Genomic DNA, 18,837 nt, shown 5'->3' on the forward strand with positions numbered 1-18,837 from the left:
TATTTTCCAGGATCAGGCCAGAAGTCTGGCTTTGCAAGAATCCATTTGAAACTGACCTGCTGCCCCTTGAAGGACATTGGTCTAGCTTCTAATCACCTTTGCTCTAAAGGCAGACCTGCTGTTTAGCAGAAGGTGTCCTTTTTCAAGCTATTGCTTTACCTTTAAAACTGGAACAGTATTACCTAGTAGCGGCTGGCTAAAGTCAGCAGTTCCAAAGCACTTTGAAAAAGCCAAAGCAGTAGAAGAAAATAAAGTTTTATCCGTCTTTGAAGTTTTTATTGTATTGCACTAAGGAACAGCAGGGATATTCACCCAAACTCGTTGAACAAGTGTCTCAAATTGTATGCAATTCTACCTGCAGACTCACAAACTATTTTTATTACCACGCTTGACCCAGGTTGTATGGTAATTTGAGACCGCTACACAAGGTATTTTTTATTTATAGGGTGGTTTTAATATGTACTCTTCACCAGTAATTCCCTGTTCCCCTACCATATCCACTTAGTGTAGAAAATTAAAGCAAGGGGCATTCAGTGTTTGCCGTAAATATGGGAAGTTTGAGCCATGCACATTATAGGGAGGTAATATCCAAACGGTAAAAAATAGAACTACAATTCTTCCTGCAGTTGTTGTCATGTATTCATCTATAAGACACACAGAGGTTACCTAAGAGATAACATACAGAAAAGCATTCAGTCTTTCAGGAGCACTTGGTACCTACAGGTGACAGCTAGATGGCAGTCCACAACCCAAATGATCCACTACGAAGTCAATTGAACAAAAACAAAATTCTATTATACTAAGGACAGCAATTAATACTATTATAATTGAGGGAATGGGCTGTTCCTTATGGAGTGCAGGGTCAAAACTGTCCAAAGCCAGAGGTAACCGCTTTACATTAATTTATATGTGATTTTCATCACTTTAAACATCCCAGTAAAATTTAGAAAATGAAACCATCTTTCCATGAGTATTAAAGTATGGGCACAATTTAAAGGGGCAGGAGAAGAAGATGTAGGAGTCATCTTTCCCCCCACCAGTTGCAACTGTGATCGTCAGATTCCACTGCTAAATCTTGATACCAGATTCTTCTTTGAAAACAATCCTTTCGTCTTGTGGCTTTTCTGCATGCACTTCGCTGGAACCAAGTCTGCTGGATGCCATCTTTTAAGAGCTCACCAAGACATAAATCATGCTGTTGGAAGAAGGATAAACAGAATAATATATACATATCTATTAAATTTAGCAGAAATATTTCTGCTTTGTTGCATACTAGGAGTACCTTCTGTGTTCAGCCTTTACCACTGAGCTCATTATGTACCACCATAAGCCAGAGCCAGATACTCACTGGTGCAACCACAAGGGAAGTAGATATCTGCACACAGTTGTTACTGCTGCTGGCACTCACTCTTATTATAAACCGAGTGCTTGCAGTGGTTATTTATTGCCTGGTGCCCTCAACACAAAAACATGCATATCCCCCAGCAAAAGCACCACAGAAGTTCACAACCTGGCGCCTCTGGTTGGCAAACCTGTCTCTTTTGCCAAGGCCTAAAGTAAAGGTAAAGGGACCCCTGACCATTAGGTCCAGTCGTGGCCGACTCTGGGGTTGCGGCGCTCATCTCACTTTATTGGCCGAGGGAGCCGGCGTACAGCTTCCGGGTCATGTGGCCAGCATGACTAAGCCGCTTCTGGCAAACCAGAGCAGCACACGGAAACGCCGTTTACCTTCCCGCCAGAGTGGTACCTATTTATCTACTTGCACTTTGACGTGCTTTAGAACTGCTAGGTTGGCAAGGCCTAGCACAGTTCTAATAAACAAACTCAAGTGGCAGTAGCAAAAACATGCTTTCCTGGCAATTCAAGCAACAGTTGTGCACAACTTTACTTTGCTTACATTTTAAAGCAACAAACTATCTGAAGAGCATGGCACTTTTTTTAAAGAAAGAAGTTTTGTACAACTCAAATTCCACGTCAGATAGCAACTTCAGAAAATGCATCTAAATGGTAGGGATTTGCTTTCTAGTTAAGAGCTGCTTTGCCTTTTAGGATCTAGTGGCAAGGCCCTGTTCCAGGATGCAGCTTATCAAGAGGCATCTCTCATGCAGACTCTGGGCAAGGCCTTCTCAGTCACACTAATCCAATTACGGAACTCCACCCGCCCCCTGCTGAAAAGGAGGCAGGTCATGAGATGAATTCTGGATAACCTTGAGACACGTATGAGATGCCTGGGCTTTTAGTAATTTTTAAAAACCCAACTATTGATACTTAATAAGAAATTCTGTATAATGCTTATCTTACTTTCCTAAATCGTCAACCGCCTTGAGTTGCTGGAAAGACAGTATGAAAACAAATAAAAATGAAATTTGTGACTTACCCATATAGGTAGTAAAAAAAAGATAGAAGGTAAAATGCTAGTTTGCACCATCCTTCCTTCTGGCAATATGCTAAAATATCTGCGTTCATGATGGTTGTAGGATCATAGAGTCCTGGGCCGCTCATTACAGGCCGGCTCATATACCTGGAAAAACGAATTTGCATTTTTAAAAGGTACAAGGAAAGAAATTTTGGTATTCAGACATTCAGCAATGAGAAGAAATAAAAATGCAGTTGCATTAATGGAACTGGAAGATCTCTCTTCACCGCCTTCAACCTTTCAAGGTTTCCGACTTATCAAAATGTATTGATTTATTAGACTTGCATTCCACCTTTCCTCCAGTATGGAGCCCAAGGCAGCCTATAAGAAGCCTAAGCCTAAAGGAATTGCACCAGTTTAGTGAAGTGCATGACAAAATCCAGCCTAACCAAAACATTCCCTGTGATCCACTGCAACGCTGACATATCTAGATCGCACTAAAGGAGGTGGTGCCAGACATTTCAGCGTCAACAACTAGCTACTGACCTGATTCCTCTGATCTTGTTTTTGTTATTGGTTTCACAGTGAAAAATAAAATGTCCCTTGCAATGATTTCAAGAAGCAAGGTGTTTGGGGCCAAAAAAAGCAGGATACTAACAGTATATACAGTGGTACCTCGGGATGCGAACGGGATCCGTTCCGGAGACCCGTTCGCATCCAGAAGCAAACGTAACTAGCGACTGCACGTTTGCGCATGCGCGCGCTGGTTTTCGCCACTTCTGCGCATGACGTCATTTTGAGCATCTGCGCATGGGCGAGCGGCGAAACCCGGAAGTAACGCGCTCTGTTACTTCCAGGTTGCCACGGAGCGCAACTCGAACGCGCTCAACATGAAGCATATTCAACCCGAGGTATGACTGTACACTGCATTCATCTGCAACAGCTCAGTACAACATACAGTGGTGCCTCGCAAGACGAAATTAATTCGTTCCGCAAGTTTTTTCTTCTTGCGAGTTTTTCGTCTTGCGAAGCACGGTTTCCCATAGGAATGCATTGAAAATCAATTAATGCGTTCCTATGGAAACCGCTTGCCTGGCTGGCGGTGCGGAGAAGGGCTTTTCTCCCCACCGCAAGCCTTCAGGACAGGTACGGGAACAGAGGGGAAGGCGCGCAGCGCTTCTCCTCTGTTCCCGGGGCTTGCGGTGGGAGGAGGGTTTTTCCTCCCCACCGCCAACATTCAGAACAGCATTCTGAATGTTGGCGGTGGGAAGGAAAACCCTCCTCCCACCGCAAGTCTTCAGGACAGCCATCCGAAGCCTGGCGGCGGGAGGAGGTCTCTCCGCCCCACCGCCAGCCTTCGGAGGAGGTCCGAGGACAGTGGGGAAGACGCGCTGCGCTTCCCCGCTGTCCCGGAGATTTCCCTATGGGCTTTCGTCTTGCGAAGGAAGCCCATAGGGAAATTCGTTTTGCAAAGCGCCTCCAAAACGGAAAACCCTTTCGTCTAGCGGGTTTTCCGTCTTGCGAGGCGTTCGTCTTGCGGGGCACCACTGTACCTATGGTTACTAGATAGTAGGGACAAGCAGCAGATGGGTTATCTCCATCCTACTCTGTACCCAACTGCCTACCATTGCAGACAGAGCACTGGACTAGATTAACTCTTGGACAGCTCTTTACACATTTATATAGGCGAAAGCAGGCTCAAGGCAGAACTACGGAGTTTATCTTCTTAAGTTAAGGCCTTACCCATGTGCTTTAAGTATCAGAAAAAGGAATCTCCCTCTACTTTGCAAACGGAAGTCATGGAAATGGCAGAGAACCATGTAGGACACTGAAGATTTAATTCAGATCCAAGCTTGCCTCCTTTTCTGATTTCCTCTCTCCCAACAATAAGAAGTGGAAACTTGTTTTGCTTTAGATTAAGGCCCAGACTTCCAGAGGCCAATCGATGTGCAACATACACACTGAACAGCTTTGGCTGTTGTATTATTCATTCTTCGACAATCGTACGTGAAAAAGGCTTCAGCTGCATCGTTAACCCAATTCCTCTGCAGGCTTAATTTCCACAGGAAGTCTACATCAAACCGTACAGTAAGAAGTGCGTTTCCATGAATAAATTGAGACTGAACCATGCCCAGCATTACCTCCAAATATGGTAAGCCAACAACGGCATATTGAGACCCAGCGTGAGCCATTCTGTTGCACACAGAAACATAACACAGAAGAACGCGTGGATGAGGTACTCCGGAAGCACAAGCTGCAAAGGAAGACACACAAGTCAAGGCAGTTCTGCTTCCACATTTAGTGTATTTTACTTGCATTACAGTGACAGGGGGTGTACTGCGTCAAAAGAAAAAGTAAGGGGCGATAAGCAAAGCCAGCATTAGACAAGAGAAGCCAACATAATAGTTTCAACGTACTGTGTCATGAGTGTGTAAAACGTGCAGACAATTTGCATAAAACTGGTCACTGCTCACATTGAATACCATTTATACAATCTGCGGTGTGAGAATAAAAAAGGCAAGTTTGCACATTTTGGAGAGGGTCATCACTCAAACTGAGGACTCGTATATATCTTCCATTTTACAATCCCAGGGAAAGTTAGATTTTCCACATGCAATGCCCATCTGTCTTCATATTAGACTGGCAGATGGCCTTACAGCAACCCTCCAAATGATTTCTGCTTACCTCTAGTGAGCTACATCCAAACCACAATTTACAGGTGGGATTTCAGCTACCTAACCAGGTGCCCTCCAACTGTTTGAGATAACTCCCATCAACCCAATTGTTGGGAATGGTGGAAACTGTGCAAGTCTACACATACAGCAAAAAAGTAGGATGTTTAGTATTTCTTTTATATGTTATTTGCGGTGGACACAGAGATCTCAAGTCTTGCCCACTGCATTGTTTAATCAAGTAAGGTGGACACTCACTCAACTAAGTTTTATTTCCTTGAAATTCGTCAATGAACTTCTCCCTTCAAAATCAATTTAGCAGATTTAAAAGTAATGCTGAACTCAGTTTACTTTCTGTACTTTGTGGTTTTAGAAAATTTCACTTTCAGGTTCACTCAGTTACATCTACAAATCATCAGGACTAGAAACTTACATAAAATCCTGAGAATTTCTGTATTCAAACCAAGACTCAACAACTGCACAATTCCTTGCTAACCTTCTATTGCTCCATTTCTACAAATTTTGGATGTCCCAAACTATTCAGGTGAAGCTGTGTACTACTGGTTGTCTAAATCCTGGAACTCTAAAATGCTGTGTATGTTATAAACCAAATGTTTTCTTTAAAAAGCATTCTTTTCCTTTACAAATAATTGTGCAGAGATAGGACCAATACTCTAACATAAACAATGTACACAAATATAAACAGCACAAATCCTGCTGTGCAGAAGGGAACAAACAGTGCCTAGAATCAACTTAACAGGAGCCCATTTCTTACGTCCTACGAAAAGCAATTTACATTTCTAATATATTCACTTCTTAACCATCATGCTTTCCAGTGAAAACCTACGAAGACATTGTACCCTGTTTATATGGGAGCCTGTTATCATAGACAGCAGTTTGTAGCCAACAAAAACTGGAAACTATCAACCACAGATGGTAACAAAAACTGCTGTTGATCTGATATTCCTCACTCTGGCTGAATTTGCTGTCATTGTTGTATCCAGTATGAAAGGAGGAAGCACTGCAGTTAACACAGACTATTCAAATCTGCATGTCCCCAAATACAGGTTGAGATTCCAGCTGTGTGTCTGCTAAGCAATAGGAGACCTAAACAAGAAAGTTATTACCAGCATTCAGCCACAAAGCATTAAAAACTAGACCAGCTGTTGGCTAAAATTATTGTCAACTTGCTGGCCATTTCCTAATCTTGCACGTTAATCCTGCTTTTAAGAGTTCTGCACTTCTTTTAAACCTATTGCACCCCTATTGGGAGGAAAGCATTTATAAGTACGCTCTTTAGTCACAAGAAAGTCTGTAGACTCTCACCTGTATATTTAAAACATAGTTGTCCAACATGCATATGGTAGAATCTTTTTGATTAAAAGTCTGTGATAAGGGAATGCATACATGTAGTGAACATTTTCTCACCCTCCCAAATCAAATGAGAGATGACCGAGAAGGGTAAACTGTTCCATGCGCAACCACTACATTCTCTCAATTCCACCGTATCTGCTTTGTGGAAGCAGCTTCTAGCAGTTGTACCCATACAGCCCATAACCTGCTTCTAGCTGATCGGTTTACATTCAGCACTGACACCCACTGGCTCAAAGTTAGCAGGGCAATACTGGAAAATCATCTAGCTGGAGGTGTAAACCCCATTGCCCCCCAGGTGCTGCTTGGCTTCGGCTCACATCAGGATCCCTGCCCAATGGCCATTCTGACTGGGGCTGATAGGAGATGGAGCCCAAACACATCTGGAGGACCAGAGGTTCTCCATTCCTGCTCTCGCTGAATTTTGTTTCCCCCCAACTTTCTCAAGCACTCCTGATTAATGGAGTAGCTGAAGGCAAAAGGGAAACACTTTGAGTGAAGGCAGAGGTTAACACCTGAGAAGTTGTTTCAGTTATTTTAGCTCTGCTAAGCAAGTACATGTACAGTTGAAATGCTACATATATAAAACGAGTGTCTGCTATCTTTGACTCTCTATTTAAACAGTGCAACCTGTTTCAACAGCTAACAGCAGTGTCAGTAACATCTCCTGAGGCTGTGGCAACAATTTCTCCTAAATCACAAAATGTAGGGATTAAATCCCCCACCAGGAAGGGCCACCTCAAATTAGGAGTCCACAGACTGCAGGTTATCCAGCTCTGGTATAAACTGAAAATCTTTTAAAGAACCTGGACTACGCCTCTCACTAAAGTCTTGTGCAAATGTAATAGCAGCTACCTACAAACCCTGGGCTGTATCCGATGCAAGCCCAACTTAGAGGACACCCACTGAGCTTAATGGACATAAATTAGTCTTGTCTTAATTTCTGTGGGATTACTCTGAGGAGGACTGGCACTGGACACAACCCCATGTATAAAAAAATATATATCAAGGGGCCAGACTTGGAATAGCACATTCCTGTATCCCAGTCCCCCGACTCCCCAACATGAATTCCCATGATTATGGTTTTGTGATCTGCACCAACACTAAAGAGGGTTCACATCAGAAACAGAGTTTGAAGCCATGTTTTGAACTAGATTTGCAAACTCTGGTTGAGAGGAAACCTGGCATTTTCCTCGTTAAACAACAAGTGTCAAATCTCTTGGATTCTTGCCAGCCTGGCTTAGTTATAGAAGAATTTAAGCATGTAACAGTTTTCCCCATCTCTTATTAAGCAAGCCAACTCACAACGCACAAAGTCCATGAAGTTATTACAACCCCTGAATAGACAAAAAGACAGGCAAATGAGCAAGCACACCGAACAAAAAGAAGTCAACAGAAATAATACAGATGTTCCTAACAAAATGAAAAGTAGAGAGTGGCATTAAAACATTAAACTAAAAAGCAGTACACACCTTTAATGCAATTTTGACTCTCTTAATCTTTTTAACCTTTTCAACTGTCTTTGTACCGAAAATGTAAAAAGCAGATTGAAAGAATGTTAGTATGACAGCTGACAAGATCACCAGCAGACAAGCAAGTCAGAACTTCAAGCTTAGAGGAAAAGAGAAAGAAATCTGCCAAGAAATCTTAGATCTATTACATATTATCAAGTAACATTTTACTAAAGCATCGTAAGTCAATATTAATTACGAAAAACCTGGCTAAGAATGAATGCAAAGAGATCTCTCTCACGTAAACTTACAGGGTTGAGTGTATTACACTGGTCTATGGGATTCTTGTAGTCAGTCTTCAGCTCATCAAAAGCTATAATCTAAAATAAAATTGGAACAGTTGGACAGTAGGGTGAGAACAGCTCAAATGGAATGTGTAGCCCTGTTCAAAAGCACCACGCCCTGGAGAGACAAAATCCTAGTTTCAAGCTCAGAGGAAACCCTCCCAAGGGTTAGATCCCAGCCAGCTAGTCTCTTAAAATGTATGGAACAGCTAGGCAGTGTCTGGACACAATGTTAAAGAACTCAAAAGACATTTCCTGTCGCCACAAAAACACTCCCTGACCTGCGGAAGACAGCTCATTTGACAGGTTTCTTCATCCGGTTTCTGGGGCTAAAGGAGCTCTCCTTTAACGTGGAAGCAGGCAACGCTCCTTGACACAATTAGCTAGTCCAGTGAAATACGATAACTACATCATTTCTATAGGCAAAAGATTGCTAAAAACAGTACGGCTATTTCGTAGCACTCTCATGACCCAGCCACATGGACACATTTTATCCTGATGCTACTTAGTTAACGCTTCCCAGTTCTGCACAGTGTAACCCCAGCCAAACATTTGCTGAAGGGAAGCAGATTTTGCAGTCGTGTCAAGTTAAGAAATTGGTAGTAACTGGAAGAGGGGGGGGGAGGTCTGGGAGGAAAGTGCCCTTTGTTCTATCAGGCTCCAACCCCCCGAGCGAGCTCACTTCTGATGGGCAACAAAAATGCTCGCCATCTCCCTTTTGCTAATACCTGGGCAAAGTCACATTAATTCACCCCAGGGCTGGAGTATTAGGAGAGAAATAAAACAGCAAGTTGCCGCAAGATTCTGGTTTGGCAACTCCTGGTTGACCCAAATATCTCGAACCCACCACTTCAGTGCCCCACAACAACTCCTTCCTTTTACCACCTGCGAACATGTCCTATTCCCCCCCATCTCCCACCACAAATATGCATCCATCTCTGGGACTCTCTCCCCACCCAGAACCCCCCTGAAATCACTTCGTAAGTTCATGCAATCACCCACGCACCCCACTTTCCCCACTCTTATCTCCTCACCCCAAATACATACCACTTATAAGTGCACTTGCCTTCTCCCTCCCCGGGAGGAGCACCTATTTTCCCCAAAAACACCCACCCACAGAGAGAGCTCTCCCCTGCTAAGCCCCACGGATTGCCTATGCAATGCCATGGGCCAACCACTAATGCAAAGATCCGGAACCACTAATGCAAAGATCCTCCTTCCCACTTCACCCCCAAACCCAAGCTGCGCCCCCTCCATGTCTCCCTCACCCCATGGATCATAGACCCGTTTACTTCTCCCCAACACACACCAAGCTCTGTCCCTAACCTTCACAGCCCCATTTCCCTGCCTGCATGAGGAGTCCCCCTCACCCCATGGACCCCTCATGCAAAAAACCCCAGCCCCCTTTCCCCCCATGGCTGCCCCCTAACACAGCCCCCTCATGAGGAGCCCCCCTCTCTCTCCCCACAGACCCCTACCCAACTTCCCTAACCTCCACAGCCCCATTTCCCTGTCCCCCTCGACCCATAGACCTCCCCATGCAAACACCCCCCTGGCTGCCCCCTAACACAGCCCCTCCCTCCCCTCATGAGGAGACTCCCTCTCTCCCCCCCCACAGACCCCCTAACCTTCACAGCCCCATTTCCCTGCCCCCTCAACCCATAGACCCCCCCATGCAAACACCCCCATGGCTGCCACCTAACACAGCCCCCTCTCTCCCCTCATGAGGAGCCCCGCTCTCTCCCCAGGGACCCCTCCCCAACTTCCCTAACCTCCACAGCCCCATTTCCCTGCCCCTCTCGACCCATAGAGCCCCCATGCAACCACCCCAGCCCCCCATGGCTGCCCCCTAACACAGCCCCCCTCTCTCCCCACGGACCTCCACAGCCCCATTTCCCTGCTCCCCTCGACCCACAGACCCCCTCATGTAAACACCCCCATGGCTGCCCCCTCACACAGCCCCCTCATGAGGAGCCCCCCTCTCTCTCCCCACAGACCCCTCCCCCAACTTCCCTAACCTCCACAGCCCCATTTCCCTGCCCCTCTCGATCCATAGAGCCCCCATGCAACCACCCCAGCCCCCCATTCCCCATGGTTGCCCCCTAACACAGCCCTCTCCCTCCCCTCATGAGCCCCCTTGACCCATGGACCCCCTCTCATCCAAACACCCCCAGCTCCCCTTTCCCCCATGGCTGCCCCCTAACACAGCCCCCCTCTCCCCCCACGGACCCCCCTAACCTTCACAGCCCCATTTCCCTGCCCCCCTCGACCCATAGGGCCCCTATGCAACCACCCCAGCCCCCCATTCCCCATGGCTGCCCCCTAATACAGCCCTCTCCCTCCCCTCATGAGCCCCCTCGACCCATGGACCCCCTCTCATCCAAACACCCCCAGCTCCCCTTTCCCCCATGGCTGCCCCCTCACAAAGCCCCCTCACGAGGAGCCCCCCTCTCTCTCCCCACTGCCCCCCCCCCGTCCACTCACATGCCAGATGGCGAAGAAGATGAGCGCGGCGGTGAGGAGCAGCGCCAGCATGTAGCAGAAGGCGGCGAACGTGAAGGCCATGGCGGCGGCGGCGGAAGACGAGGCCCCGGCCGAGCGGCGCGCGGGGGATGCCGGGCCGGATCATTCAGGGCGGCCGCCAGGAGCCCAGGCAGCGACGGCGAGGCCGAGAGGGGAGCGCCACTGCGCACGCGCGGGAGACGGGGACAGCGGCGGCGGGCACCTCCCCGCCCCTCCCTCGAAGGCGCCCCGCAGCGGCCCCTCGCGGCCGGCGACGGAACTGCAGCGCCGCCCGGACACGCTTTTGTTCTGCTGTCCCCGTTTCTCACGACCAGGGCCAGACTTAGGTTCAATGCGGCCCTAAGCTACTGAAAGTAATGGGGCCCTTTTTATGTCCAGCTGTCCTTTCTCAACAACAAATTGTCGCTGTCTTCTGTGTTGAATATATGCTATATGGTAACTGATGGACCTAATAGGTATCTCAAGCCATTTGCACATGCAGAATGTAGGCACCCTATATATAGAAAGGATCAAACCAGTGATCTTTGAGGGAGCAGGCTAGCAGGCAGGGCCCATGACTTACATCATAGGAGCCTGCACAACACAAAACACTGTTACTATATGTAGATTTCATTTTTTTTAATCTTTTATTTAAGAAATGTACATCCAGGGGTTTTTTCCCCCATCACATGGCAACATGGGCAAATGGCTTGAGATACCTATTAGGTTTTACCATATTGCATATATTCAATACAAAAAACAGCAACAATTTGATGTTGTTGTTGACATAGGACAGCTGGACATATCAAGGGCCTCATTACCTTCAGTAGCTTAAAAGGTAAAGGGACCCCTGACCACTAGGTCCAGTCGTGGCCGACTCGGGTTGCGGCGCTCATCTCGCTTTATTGGCCGAGGGAGCCGGCGTACAGCTTCCGGGTCATGTGGCCAGCATGACTAAGCCGCTTCTGGTGAACCAGAGCAGCACACAGAAACACCGTTTACCTTCCCGCCGGAGTGGTACCTATTTATCTACTTGCACTTTGACATGCTTTCGAACTGCTAGGTTGGCAGGAGCAGGGACTGAGCAACGGGAGCTCACCCCGTTGCGGGGATTTGAACCGCCGACCTTCTGATTGGCAAGTCCTAGGCTCTGTGGTTGAACCCACAGCGCCACTCACGTCCTCCTCAAACCTAAATCCAGTTCTGGGTCCAGCATCCTGTTCTGCCTTTTTCACTCCCCCAGCACACAGGGACGACTTCCCCCTTCCCAGTGTGACTCCCAAGCTTTCTTTCCTGGGAAAGTGACAGCCAATTTGGATTTCACCTAGAATTTCTCTAAAGAAAGGACCCAAAGTCTTGACTGCTGGCACAGGCCGCTGTGTCAAATTGAGCCCTGGATCAAAGGACTTGCAAATGCCAGGGGAGAAATCAGATGCCAGCCTGAGTCACAGCAGAGATGGCCTCATCCTGGAATCTCAAAAGTCTAGGTCTTGTAAGTAAGTAAGTAAGTAAGTAAGTAAGTAAGTAAGTAAGTAAATAAATAATACCCCGCCTATCTGGCTGGGTTTCCACAGCCACTCTGGGTGGCTTCCAACAAAACACTAAAATACAATAATCTATAACAGAATATTAAAATACAATAGTCTATTAAACATTAAAAGCTTCCCTAAAGAGGGCTGCCTTCAGATGTCTTCTAAAAGTCTGGTAGTTATTTTTCCCTTTGACATCTGGTGGGAGGGCGTTCCACAGGGTGGGTGCCACTACCGAAAAGGCCCTCTGCCTGGTTCCCCGTAACTTGGCTTCTCACAGCGAGGGAACCGCCAGAAGGCCCTCGGAGCTGGACCTCCGGGCAGAATGATGGGGGTGGAGACGCTCCTTCAGGTATACTGGACCGAGGGCCGTTTAGGGCTTTCAAGGTCAGCACCAACACTTTGAATTGTGCCCAGAAACGTACTGGGAGCCAGTGTAGGTCTTTCAAGACCGATGTTATATGGTCTCGGCAGCCGCTCCCAGTCACCAGTCTAGCTTCCACATTCTGGATTAGTTGTAGTTTCCAGGTCACCTTCACGTATCTAGTTGAGATTCCTGCATCTCAGGGGGTTGGACTATACAGTCTCTTCCCCATACCATACCATACCATCACTCGAGGCCCCAAACCACCTGCTTCTTCCGCAGATCCAGAAGATGGTGATGAGAGAATGAGCCACAGGATGCTGCCGTATACAGAGTCAGACCCTCTGCCACAGAGCTATGGCCTCCTCTGCAATAGCCCATTTAAGGAATGTTCTCCCCAAGGAGACCTGACGGGCACCAATGATATGCACCAATGATATGATATGGTTAAATTTTATTTTTAATAACAATCATGTGTATTTTTATTGACTTTGTTTCATGTTGGTTGTAAATCACTTTGGGACTTCTTTTTTTAAAGAGGGGAGCAATGTATAAATTGAATAACTCCTTTGGGAGACGATCCCCGCCCCTTTTATGTACAAACCCTAAAAAAATATGCTATGCAATATCCCTAGTATATGAGCTCAAAAGCCTGCCCTAAACAGACTTTCGGAAACTAGCACAACCGCATTGCAAGTAGCCAGTTTGCACACCGCACTTCGTTTGCAACATGCCAGTAGTTCGATGCTGTCTATTGATCTGCATCACATGCGAGAGCCAACTTTAATGTTTCTAGGTCGAAACGTTTTCTGAGGAGGGTGGGAAACAAGGCAAACTGGGGATCAGCGAACGGGAGGCGGGGGAAGCAATGGAAAACAGCCATTTTAAGTAGGATTCCACAGATTCAAATCCAGGTTGAGAATTCCACTTAGCCTTAGCTAGGCTCTGGAGGGCAGGACTCGAACCAATGGCTTCAAGTTACAAGGAGATTCCAACTAAACATCAGGAAGAACTTTCTGGTGGTAAGAGCTGCTTGACAGTCTGGGGTGGCAGACTCTGCATCCTTGGAGGTTTTGTAGGCAAAAGTTGGATGGCCACCTGTCAGGGATGATCTAATAATAATAATAATAATAATAATAATAATAATAGTAATAATAATTTATTATTTATACCCCGCCCATCTGGCTGGGCTTCCCCAGCCACTCTGGATGGCTTTCAACAAAATATTAAAATACAGTAATGCATCAAACATTAAAAGCTTCCCTAAACAGGGCCGCCTTCAGATGTCTTCTAAAAGTCTGGTAGTTGTTGTTCTCTTTGACATCTGGTGGAAGGGCATTCCACCGGGCGGGTGCCACTACCGAGAAGGCCCTCTGCCTGGTTCCCTGTAACCTCACTTCTTGCAGGAAGAGAACCGCCAGAAGGCCCTCGGCGCTGGACCTCAGTGTCAGGGCTGAATGATGGGGGTGGAGACGCTCCTTCAGGTATACTGGACCGAGGGCCGTTTAGGGCTTTCAAGGTCAGCACCAACACTTTGAATTGTGCTCGGAAACGTGCTGGGAGCCAATGTAGGTCTTTCAAGACCAATGTTATGCGGTCTCGGCGGCCGCCCCCAGTCACCAGTCTAGCTGCCGCATTCTGGATTAGTTGTAGTTTCCAGGTCACCTTCAAAGGTAGCCCCATGTATCTAGTTGAGATTCCTGCATCTCAGGGGGGTTGGACTAGATGACCCTTGGGATCCCTTCCAACTCTACAAGTCCAGCCGTGATTAAATGGTGCACAGCATAGAAAAAAGACACAGAGAACCAGCAATATTCTCAGGATGGGATGAGCAGCTCCTTCGACCGCTCTCCTCCGATTTTATTCTCCTTTGTTCCCCTCTGCCTCATGGCCGGTCTGCCAATGTCTCACGTTACATCATCCGGTCATGGCTTTTACTACACCCATCACCATATAAGGTAATCACTGCCCAGAGGAAACACAACTCCATATAAGGTCAATACATTGTAAGGCACAGAGTGCTGGTCAGCCGAGGTCAGGGGGCACCCTGCAGTATTACAAGCCTCTGCCATGGCTTTATGACTCCCACAACAAGTCTATGATTCTATGATTTATTATCATGGGTGGGGAACCCTCACACCTTTCAAACAATTGTTAAGGTTGCACTGGGAATGGATGGAAAGAAATTAATTTAACGGAAATAAAAAGTGGGCAGGAGGAGGCTGCAATCCTCCACATTACTCCTGAACGGGGTCAAGATAAAGTCTACAGCATCTCTCAGTTACTTCCCAAAACAACCCCATTCCACAAAAAATGCAGATCCAAGGAGCTCTCAGCAGCACAACACACACCTCTTGAACCTTTCTCAGGTCACTGGAAGGTTATTTTTTTTCATTTCTTTTTACAGACGCTCTTCAGCTTTGAATTTCAGAAAACAGCCCACGGTTTAAGGAAGAACTGGGGTTGTTGCCCCGTGAAAAAGTCACTGCAAACTACCGGTAAACCCAAGATTTGGTACCAGTAACAAGACGTACCGTATTTTCTATGTATAACACGACCCCGTGTATAACACGACCCCTATTTTGTGGGGCTCCAAATAAAGAAATCCCCCATATGCACTATCCGTGTGTAAGATGACCCCCAATTTTAAACTTGAAAAAAATATAGTCTTATACACGGAAAAATATGGTACTTCTTGCTACCTAGCAAAAAAACCAAAGGGGTGTGTGTGGAAGGAATATGACGAAGGATTATCAGAGAATGGATTCTCCAGTTAAGCAAAGGACAAATGCCCAGCCTTTCTTGCACAGAGGACTCCTGAGAGATGTCCAGTCCAAGGCAGGAAATCTAAATGGTAGACTAAAATGAGCAGTTTGTTGTTGTTTAGTCGTGTCCGACTCTTTGTGACCCCCTGGACCAGAGCACGCCAGGCACTCCTGTCTTCCACTGCCTCCCGCAGTTTGGTCAAACTCATGCTGGTAGCTTCGAGAACACTGTCCAACCATCTCGTCCTCTGCCGTCCCCTTCTCCTTGTGCCCTCCATCTTTCCCAACATCAGGGTCTTTTCCAGGGAGTCTTCTCTTCTCATGAGGTGGCCAAAGTCTTGGAGCCTCAGCTTCAGGATCTGTCCTTCCAGTGAGCACTCAGGGCTGATTTCCTTCAGAATGGAGAAGTTTGATCTTCTTGCAGTCCATGGGACTCTCAAGAGTCTCCTCCAGCACCAGAATTCAAAAGCATCAATTCTTCGGCGATCAGTCTTCTTTATGGTCCAGCTCTCCCTTCCATACATCACTACTGGGAAAACCATAGCTTTAACTATACGGACCTTTGTTGGCAAGGTGATGTCTCTGCTTTTTAAGATAAATGAGCAGTTAGGACATGGATTGTGGAGACCCAAGACGATCAGAGGCCGGCTGCCTCACGAGGCCAAAAAGCAAAATCCTCTTGGAAATGGCCACTGTAGCTCCAAGTTTCTGGTCCTAAATGTGCTTGTGTGAAGCCCCCAACCTCGGTTTGCTGGGGACACCTCTTTTGCAAATTCCCTCAAGCGGAAGACCCACACGAGGGCCCCACCAATAATTTTGCAGAGGGCTTTTGCATTCTGCAAATACAAGCTTATCCATCCTTTGTGTTCGCTTCACGTCATCAAATAAAGAAGACCAGCATTTCACTCCTTCAGAGCATACAAGATTTATTTCAGGTATTTACAGCCTTCTTTTCAATTTGAGAATGAGAACTTCCACGGCACATTTTGGTTTTTTCCCATGGAAACTTCTCTTTATTATTTATTTGCATTTATACCATGCTCTTCCACCAGGGGAACTCAGGGCAGCTTTAGGCAATGCTTCCTCAATAAATCTTTTCCAAGTTATAAATCGAAATACTATTAAAAAGTGTAATTTTTGCAGACTCGGTTAATCTCTAGCAAAGAGGAATCCTAAACTACTACCGTATTAAAAAGGGCACGCTGTCAATAGAAAGGTTAATTTATTTACTCCGTTAGAAAAATTATAGTTTTCTTATGGGAATGTCGACTGTTTTCCCCGCCCCGCCCCAGTTGTGTGTTTGTGTGTTGGTCTTTCTTAACACGGTTGATAATAGGTATGCAAAAACTAAAAACCCAAGGCTGGAATGAATATTCCAAATTGAACAAAGTTAGACGATTGTCATTTAGTCTAAAAGTAAAAAAAAGAAGAAGGGAAGAAAGATGCTCAACAACAACACTTTAGAATAATGCCACTTAGAAAAAGGACAATAAGGTCTCCTAAACGTTAAGGGAAAGGAAAATACCACACTTCGTTTTTATCACCAGTGTCAACTGCTCTCTTAAGTGTTTTAACAGGCCAGATGTATCATCAGCTGCTGCCCAGGCTCAAAAACTTCTAGGATCAGGCAGCCCAGAAGGGGCTCAAACCCAACAGCAACTTAACTGCCTGATTATCTTGCCAAGCTGGGCAAGGTTCCAGGAAGGTGCAGGAGAAGGATAGCTCCTCCATTCTCCAAGGCAGGGGGAAGCAGTTTTAATGCCCGTGGGCTAAATCCAGGACGACTGAGTTTCCTGCTGCCCCAGGAAACAGGGGAGATTGCTGCCTGGCAACCCCCGACCCAGATCCATCTACTTGTGGCCCTGCCTGGTTTTAAGCAACGCTAGGCAAAAGAGTTTCCTGCCGTCTCAATCCAAAGGTGAAAAGCCAGTTTGCTCCCAGAAGTCAACAAGAGATTTCACATTTTTGTGTCACCAAGAGAGATCTATAGATGCCCTTTGCCATGCAGGAGAAGGTTGCTCCAGAAATGATGCGAAGCACATGCACCGAGTGGAACAGAGATGGCAAACCTGTGGCCCTGCAGGTGTTGCCAGGACTCGGCCCCAGCCAATGTGGCCAATGAGCAGGGGATGATGGGAATTGTAGTCGAGGGGTGGGGAACCTCCAGCCGGCAGGGTGACCCTGGCTGATGAGCTCATTTTCCCCAAACAGTGCCCAATTTCCCCATCCGATGACATAGCTGGTGATGTCAGCTGATGGGCAGGGCCTTCTCCTTCAAGCGAGCAAGAGTAAAAAAGCTTAAAGGAACCTGTACAATGTAGATTCTTTCCCTCCTACCCACCCATTGCTTGCTGCAAAGGGAAGCACTTTCAGCTAGTCCCCAAGCGCAGACAGGGTAGCGGGGACAGCCTTAAAGCAAGCGCTGATTTGCGTTCAGCAACACCTGCCCCCAGGTATAGAAGCTGGATCAGCTGGGAGGGAGCTGAGCCCATGCAGCAAAGTATACTAAGATACCTCCAGTCAGTGGCCTGAGAATGGTTGCTCATCCCAGAGCTTAAGAAGAGCAGGTCAAGGCCATACAGCACAGACAGGGAAAATGCCCCGACAGGCCAGTCCGGTGTTCTTTGTTGCCAACCCCTCCTGCAGGCAGGGCGATTAAAAGTTCAAGTGCTGAGTCCTGCACCCAGGCAATTCAAGTTGTGCAATTCAAGGTGGGCTGCTGTGACCTGCACACAATTGACTCAACCCTAGGAGGAAAGGAAGGAAATGTGCAGGGAACCAATACCCTGCCTCTCCCTCGCTGTTCTCAAAGAGGCAAGCCAGCACTGCCCCACACGCTTCCGACATGCTCGCCTTTGAAGCTGCAAGGAGCTTGGGGCATTCCTTCCCCAACGTGGCGCCCTCCAAGTGCTGTTGGGACTGCCACTCCCATCATCCCTGACCGCCGAGCTAGCCGGTTTTAGGCTTAAGGGGAGCAATAGGAGTGAGACTAGCTTGAAAGAGGAACAGGTCAGGAATTCTGCAAGCGGAATTCTGAATGTGTGCTACCTGCAGAATCGCAGCATGTACACAGTCCTGTCCGTGGGTCACGGAGCCCAGAGCAGAGATGTGCTGGACATTCAAATACTAAGGAGCAGGGTTTGTTTTCGTGGATCTTTTTCGGTTTTCACCAGGCAAAGCACCCCGCTTTAAATCGTGGCAATAGCAGCCACAGAATCTGCCCCTGCAGATGAAATTGATCAGACACCGCGTGGCCTCTTCTTTTAGGCAGAGTCGGCCTGTGTGTATCAAGTCTAGTTGTTTAAAAACTGGCAGCATAAGAGTCTCTTACAATCAATGGAGAGATAAAGAAATGTAAAAAAAGAAAAGAAAGGCACACAGAAAAGTGCTTGTATAAAAAAGACAAGAGAACAGTTAATAACAACTGCGTATAAAGACTTAAAGAATGGATGTTCACCAGAGTGTTACTGAGCCCTTACGGAT

The 18,837-nt window shown here is 46.9% G+C and overlaps 1 protein-coding gene across 2 annotated transcripts; it reads right to left on the reverse strand.

The window, feature by feature from the left end:
• Positions 1 to 251: 251 nt before the first annotated feature.
• Positions 252 to 10,878, reverse strand: CNIH1 (cornichon family AMPA receptor auxiliary protein 1). Of its 2 annotated transcripts, XM_053389269.1 has the most exons (6): positions 10,679 to 10,878; positions 8,162 to 8,230; positions 7,872 to 7,919; positions 4,498 to 4,610; positions 2,378 to 2,521; positions 252 to 1,195 (listed from the first exon to the last, which is right to left on the reverse strand). In XM_053389269.1, exons 1-6 carry the CDS (start codon positions 10,757 to 10,759, stop codon positions 1,168 to 1,170), a joined length of 483 nt encoding a protein of 160 aa, XP_053245244.1. In that variant the 5' UTR covers positions 10,760 to 10,878; the 3' UTR covers positions 252 to 1,167. The 2 variants fall into 2 exon arrangements, with proteins under 2 accessions (XP_053245244.1, XP_053245329.1); XM_053389354.1 differs by lacking the exon at positions 7,872 to 7,919 and having other exon boundaries at positions 10,679 to 10,873.
• Between the last annotated feature and the right edge of the window lie 7,959 nt (positions 10,879 to 18,837).

The sequence above is a fragment of the Podarcis raffonei genome, chromosome 1 (assembly GCF_027172205.1).
Source record: "Podarcis raffonei isolate rPodRaf1 chromosome 1, rPodRaf1.pri, whole genome shotgun sequence".
NCBI classification, from domain to species: domain Eukaryota; kingdom Metazoa; phylum Chordata; class Lepidosauria; order Squamata; family Lacertidae; genus Podarcis; species Podarcis raffonei.